This window comes from Salvelinus sp. IW2-2015, unplaced genomic scaffold (genome assembly GCF_002910315.2).
Source record: "Salvelinus sp. IW2-2015 unplaced genomic scaffold, ASM291031v2 Un_scaffold1650, whole genome shotgun sequence".
Lineage (NCBI taxonomy): Eukaryota > Metazoa > Chordata > Actinopteri > Salmoniformes > Salmonidae > Salvelinus > Salvelinus sp. IW2-2015.
Genome location: NW_019943061.1, coordinates 196806 through 204336, shown reverse-complemented (window position 1 = coordinate 204336; position 7531 = coordinate 196806). Strand labels below are relative to the sequence as shown.

The 7531-nt window shown below is 45.8% G+C and overlaps 1 protein-coding gene across 1 annotated transcript; it reads right to left on the bottom strand.

Moving 5' to 3' along the window:
- Positions 1–414: 414 nt before the first annotated feature.
- LOC112071579 (FHF complex subunit HOOK-interacting protein 1A-like) lies at positions 415–6645 on the bottom strand (the record flags this gene model as incomplete). The annotated part of the gene is made up of 5 exons (XM_024139018.2): positions 6533–6645; positions 4146–4385; positions 1058–1369; positions 688–887; positions 415–586 (listed from the first exon to the last, which is right to left on the bottom strand). Coding segments are annotated over exons 2-5 (804 nt in total), but the record flags the coding sequence as incomplete, so codon positions are not given.
- Positions 6646–7531: the final 886 nt, after the last annotated feature.

Here is a 7531-nt window from a genome sequence, read left to right as displayed (position 1 = left end):
CATATGAATACCACACGTTTAACATACAACAGCTCCACTCTCCCTCGACCTGCTTTATTATGCATACAGTAGGCGAAGCATATTTGGGCTATGAATATCATACGCCTATCAGGGGACAAAGAGGTCAGGGATATTAACTTATCTGGTAGTTGGTACAATGAGTTAATAGGACATTGAGTCAAGGGCAGAACAATCATCCATATGACATGTATACAGAGGAGAGAGAGAGAGGAGAGGGGGGGGGGGGACAAAGTCTAAACAAAGAGAACAAGAGAAGGGCAAAGGGACAGTGAGACCTAAGAAACAGAAATACAGAGCCATAAAACGAGAGTCACAAATCACAGACAGAACGTGAAAGAGACCAAAAGGAGCAAGACAACAGTATCATAAAGACAGACAGACACATCTCCTCACCGGACAAAAGTAGGTGTTCTCTGCAATGTGCTGGGCCACRCGCTGGTTCTCTGCAGACAGTGACATGATGAGGAGCAGGGCGTCCCGGGCCTGCTGGCCCACCAGGCCCTCCCGGTGGATGAAGGGGATCAGCAGGGAGAAGATCAGGAAGTTGGCTGCMCCCTGGTCCTCGCTGTAATAATAATAATCATCATCATCATAATAATTGATGGGATTTCTATAGAGCTTTTCCAGTATCTCAAAGTGCTTTACATTATGAGGAGAGAAACTCACCTAGTATGGAAGAAGAGCTCCAGGACAGACTGGTCCTTGGCCAGGACACAGCACAGTTGGTTGAGTAATGACACCAGCTCAGCCTCCACCTCCGGGCCAGCTGTCCCCGAGCACGACGACAGGAGCATCATTAAGGGTCGTAACACAGGTTTGTGGTGCAGTAAGGGCTGCCGCGCCTGGCCCACGATCATCTCGTACATCTTAGAAGAAGATKACTTTATTGTCAGTTGTCACTGAGATGTGTCTTTTTCCTTAATCCCAACCCCCCCGACACCCTCCTCACCCTCTGCCAGATTTCCCTGTCAGACCAGGGATTCAACCCCCCCCAACCCTCCAGTTACCGACCACCATCTCTAACATCTACACCTACCTTGAGCTGCTCCAGTTTCATTTCATCAGTAAACTGTCGCCTCAGGCTCCACAGGAAGAGCCTCTCCATGACGTTCTCCATCACCACAAACTCCAGGATGGGTCCCATGGCTCCCGCCTGGCCGGCGTCCTCCTCCATGAGCAGGAACAGCATGTGTTCCACGTAGTTCTGCACCGCGCTGGCCTCGTCCGCCGGGATGGGCCCGCCGAAACGCATGGGGCCGCCGCTGGAGAGGCCGATGACACCAAGGGCAGCCATGTTGCTGCTGGTGTTGCTGCGGAGAGGATCATGCTTCTCCAGGATCTTTACCACCTGAAGGGACAACGGGGAAGGTACAGGGTTATGTCCATAGAAATTAATATAGTACCTGTATATCTGTGGTAATTTCACCTTCATTTTACAAGGAAGAAGATCAAATAAGATGAGATAGTTCTCGCAGTGAACTGAATATTGTCTTTGGTCAACTTGAAGTTTATTTGATAACCTCGATAGAATAAGGTAGAATAAATCAACTAACAATAGAGACACAAAGCTATTACAGTATGCCATTGCTACTGTCATCGTAACAGTTGAAATCAAATTAGCAAGTTATTTCATCGCGTGTACACCAGAGTATAAGACAAACTCTCTCAAACTCTGCCAAAGTGCTTACAATGATGTTCAGGCTAAATTAGATTGAGTGAAACATGTTGGTTTGTTATGTTGGTAATATTCTCTCGGGAGGACTCATAAGTGACAGTTAATAATCATCATCAGACAGCCTGCTGCTGCCATTATTGATCTAGATGAACACAACAGTCTCTATCACAAGAGGAAGATCTGRGAGAGAATACAACTCAAGTCCTACGGGAAATAAATCGGGGAAAGCTGATGCATCGTTTGTGATTTTACGAAGATTACATTTGCCTGAGTCATGTCAATATAATATCTCAAGCCCAGGCAGTTACAATTGTGTATAAATTGGGTTTGTGGTGTTCCAATTCCACTGTTGCCTGCGGAATTCTGTACTGAAATGTAAATGGACAACCACAAATCAAGTGACATCGCATTTATATTGACAGTGAACCATAAACAAAATGAACGCTGACAGCGACATGCACATAATATAAATATATTGATGGTAAATCAGCTTGATATGAAAGTGTATAAGGCTGTTTTGTCCTCTATATGTTTGTGCCTTAGTGTGCAGATAGTCAGTCCCTCTCTAGTAGGACCTCCCTACATAAGCCTCACTAATGAATACAGGACTGTATTCAGTAGGCCACAATGCATGAAAAAAGTTATGTTGCCTGGGAAAAACAAAAATCTGTATTCTCATTGGAAAGGTTCAGGTAGTACCTCCCTGTTTCACTAAGTTTCAAAACATTCCTTTAATGAACACAACCCAGACATGGGAGGAACCATTCATAGAGCCACAACAATGAGCTCACTGTCCCCACCAGGCCCTGCTACCATGGCGATGGGAAGTCCACTGAGAGCAGAGGGAGAGCCAGACTGGCTGACTGAGACAGAGCCCCCAGGTGACTGATTGATCCAGGCATGATAGCGCGATAACCGCACAGGATGAGTGAAGAGAGGGAAGGAAGAGGGAGGGGAGTAGTRATGGGTGTCTTATTAAAGTTWCCACTTCCTTCACTCAKGTCTGTCTACAATCYTGTCGGGTATTTCTGGTGTAACAAATAGCTTTGAGGACATAGCTGGGTAACACAGTAGGACTATARATGATCAAGTGGCCTTTTCTAACCACTGACTGGACTGACTAATAATACATGGAGGTGATGGAGGCATGGAGCYGTCAGGATAATGGATAACATGTACTGGTACATAGAGATAMATCAATATAGTTCCCTTTGTGTACTGATATCTGTATAGAACCATAGTGAGGTGAAACAAACTGTTGCCCAGAACATATTATSCTGTCCTGGGCAACCCACTACACTGASTGGATAACATYCAGCTCTCTCAGACATCCTAACAAAAGGACAGTGGTTTCACAGGGGTCTGGAGTGGGAGAGATAAGGCTGAAGCCATTGACTGTCAATGAAAGTCTACCTATTTTTCTGAAATGTCAACAGTTTTCCTCAATACAGGGTTCCGGGGGGTGCCTACTTAGCAGGCTGGGCTTTTCCAGGAATTCTAAGACCCAAACTCAATAGCACTCCTATCAGGCTATTAATTAGCCAAAACGTAGCAATTAAGACTCAGCTGGAGCCGTATTGTAGTGCCAACTTGCCTGCAGAGAGGGTCAAAGATCTATAAAATGTCCTATATTTCAGAATATGATTCTGTTGAAACCTTTAACAGTGCACTTCGCAGGCCTAACATTTATATTATCCCATAGAGCGGCGCACATTTGGCCCAGCGTCGTCCTGGTTAGGGTTTGGCCGGTGTAGGCCGTAATTGTAAATAAGAATTTGTTCTTAACCGACTTGCCTAGGCAAATAAAGGTTAAAAATAAATAAAAATGATAAATGCTGAGAATGATACACAAAAATGAAACAGATTGAACATAATAATTTCAGGCCTCTTGGTGTTACTGTGTTGTTACTGTGTTGTCACTGTTCTACGTCCAGCAACGTGAGCTCCTACCCCATTTTACAGTAAATTATGTTTGTGTTTCCAGGCCTTACTGTATTCTATTCTCTGTAGCTGAGAGGGGTGGAGACTCCTGCCAACTCCCTCCCACTGGGGTGAACTGAGGCTGAATAGAGAAGGGAGGAGCTAGTAGACAGTCATTATTTCAGTTACATACTGTAGCCGTTCAGTTACCACAATGAGGTCTGGGGCTGAGAGGGTTCACGTTCATGGGCGGGATTGTAGGAGTTTAGGTTGTAGGATTTAGGAAATGTTTGTGTTATAGGTTCTGCGGTGGGGTTTGGCGTTATGGTTCCAATTATAAGAGTTTGTGTTTTAAGAGTTTGAGGAAGAGCTTCTGGGTTAAAGTGATTGGGCTACAATGATATGCATTTAGTGTTCTGAGGGTTTGAGTTAGGGCCTGGGTTCTACGAGATTGAGCTATACAAGTTAAACGAGGGTTTTGAGCTGAAGTTATATCTAAGGTTACAGACAGAGTTGTGGTTTTGTTTACCTGTGCCCAGTGGTTCTTGAACACGATCATGCAGGTCTCTGGGTCCACCCCTTTCAGGACCAGGGCCTCCCCCTGTCTGCCATCCCTGTTTCCGTTGGCAACCATGGAGGCCATCATCATGGTGACCAGATCTAGTGTGGGTTAAACCATTACGCAGGACGGAGGGGGGTAGAGGTGGAGAGTCCTCACTGGAGACCGGCTGAGACCACTTGCACAGGGGTGTGAGGGAACACTGGGGATCTGCAGAACACAGAAAACATCATGTCATCATCCTGTACATGCAGATGGAGAATCAGTAGTTTGTCATTGTTCAAACCTATAACAATACATACTATGGCATACTGTAGTAGTAGCTGACAGATTAAGACTACTGTTAGCACAGGACAGATTAAGACTACTGTAGCCATAGGACAGATTCAGGGTGATTGATTGGGACATACTGTACAGTTGACCACTAGCCAAATAAACCACACAAACACTGCAGCAGCCTGCRACACGGTCTTCTCTCCCCCTGGATTCACAGCAGCTAGGCATGCGAGAGACAAGAGGGGGAAAACAATGACAGGGCAGAGGCAGAGAGGAAGAGAGCGAGCGAGAGGGGGAGACACTCAGCCGGTGGCACAACCCATGCCCTCTATTCCTCAGCTCGACAAGTGCCTGCCAAAACGCTTACCCAGGGAAAAGTGGGGATCGCTTTGTAATAATATAAGCCATTTAGCAGACGCTTTTTCCCAAAGCGACGTACAGTCGTGCTCGCATACATTTGTAAGTATGGGCGGTCCCGGGAATTGAACCCACTATGCTGGCGTTGCAAGCTCCATGCTCTAGCAACTGAGCTACAGAGGACCACAGAGTTACAGACGTAACGCCTCGCTAGGACGCTACAATGCACAGTGAATTCCATAAGGTCCCAGTGACACCACTTTCATCACTCACTCATCTTGTGACACCAGAAGAGATTATGACGTATGACAATAGAGTGTGTATTACCAGCTAGTGGGCCCGCAATAACTAATAAAACACCATTCTTTCCATGAATGGTCTGGAACTGTTTTGGTATGTAAAATATGTTGACTTTGTCTGTAGCCTAAAGTTATGTTGATTCTGTTGGTTCTAGCTCTGTCCAGAAGCGCCTGAGAAAATGTGTGTCCCTCACATATCTAGAGAGTGAGGTCAGGTGTTCGTTTCTTACACTGCTCGTCAGTCGGGAACCAAAATAATGATTAAAAGTACTAAAAATAACTTGTCTGTCAAGACACTGCAGAACTATTCCAGCCTTAGAGTTTAACTGCTACACACTTAGACCTGTATCCCCACAGATTGAAATAAAACCCAAATACACTCTCTATGCTTATACCAGCACCGATGGAATTTGCAATGCACAGAGCCACTGGGAACTTAATTATGTGTCTGTGACAGTCAGATAATAATAGGTGCAAGCCAGGGTTATTTGTTGCTTCCCTTGTAAAGGAGGTGATTGTACAGGAAAGAGGACCATTGCTGCAAACAAAAGCTAGGCTATCTGCTAACATGGTGTAGTGCAACAGGCCATCTCCCTCCCCGCCCCAGTCCCTGCTCAGGTCAGTTATAAATAGGACTATAACTCAGGACGGAGGATATTTGGATTCTATTATCTTCCTAGAATCCCATGTTTCCGTTCCTCCGGGGACAGTGAACGGAGACTATGGCGGTTCTGAGAATCAGATGATTTTCATTCTAGATTCTAGTGCCATGTGATGTCATTGGCCAAGTACCCACATCGGATGGGTGTATTTCTGAGAACAACTGATGGCATGGATATAATCTGTTGAACAACAGATCAAACTTTGAAGACTTGATAACAGACTAACAAATTGGGACTGACTAGACAGTAAATTAAAAAACTGGGCTACCGACTCAACCTGACAACAATGCAAACAAACGCACAATACCTAGTTAGCCGTTGCTAGGTACTAGCATATAATCAACCAGGTCAGTAAACAACATTTTAGGACAATGTCTTCTATTGAAGACGTCTGCTTCCTACAGCGTACAATAACAACACATGAATTGCAGCCATGCACTGCAGGAGTTCAACTGTAACCCTCCTGCTGGAAGCAGAAGCAGCTGCAGACCGTCAGACCACAATGACCAATTAGAGATCAGAAAGGCTGCCCCTCAAACGGCCTCTCAACCAATCACGGCCAAGTCAAACTTTTTTTTGAATGGTTTCGACCCRCTTGAAGAGGAGAGACTCAACAACCAACCACAGAGCTTGGCCCAACAGAGAGACACTGAAACACTCATGCTAAAGCTAAACACATCTGTTTTTAGTTAACACAGGGAACGTGCCTTATAGGAATGCATGRRGCAGGGTCACCCAGGACAGAAATCGCTGAAATTCCTACCTCTGTTTCACCATGGTTGCTCGTCCTGTATCGACAATACAGAATGTCCCCTCTTTACATCCAGACACACCCAGTCCTGTGGAGATAGAGAGAGAGGGAAAAGTCTAACTTTGACACAAAMGTAATGTGGTACGGAGCAGTGGAATGACTGGAGACTAGAGCTATGTGAGGAAGTGACTGGACGATGTGAGTAAGAGGCTCAGAACACCACTGACTGTAGAGAGAGAGGGGGAGTAACATACAGAGAGAGAAAGAGGGAGTAACACAGAGAGAAAGAGAGCAATCCAACGACCCCCGCCACATCCACACACACTAAACAAGCATGGAGACAAAGGTGCCAAACTACAAACTAACATCTTCTGAAAGAACATAATAAATGTCATCATCATTTGTTGAATAATCATGCTACTGTTCACTCCAATTAGAGTTGTGATATAATTGGCGTCCCTGGTCAACCATGAGTCCCCCTCTCCTCCCTTTACATGCTATGACCTCTGACACGGTCACACTGAGGCACCATGGGAAACCTGTCACAACATCTTACAGCGCGCAGAAAGACTTTACTTCTACGATGTAACCACTGACCACACTCTTAGAGGGAGGCGCGATCACGGAAGTCCACACACGTCAAATAAAACACAAGCTAAAACATTCTAGGCATTCTCGACCCCACCGACAACCATACAAAATGCACTGCACACCAGTCATGTCCAAGTCGACTTACTCTGTAGCGACAACTCTGAAATGTTTCCCWGAAGATCATATCGGCATGATGTATTGTAAACAYTAAMCGCAGTCGGAGCTCAGTGTKTKTGTGTSWGCCCCCCACMCAKCCATAAMAYAMCCATTCCGCTGCCCAGACTGTGGCTGTAGTKCCTCMAGGGACCTGCTCCACCYATGGAGGGGAAGTGGGGGTCCAGGTCCAGCTGGATCAACGCAAACCGAGAGGGGAGGGGAAAGGAGGAGAGRGGRTGTKCTCTAAAGGAATCCACACCTCCA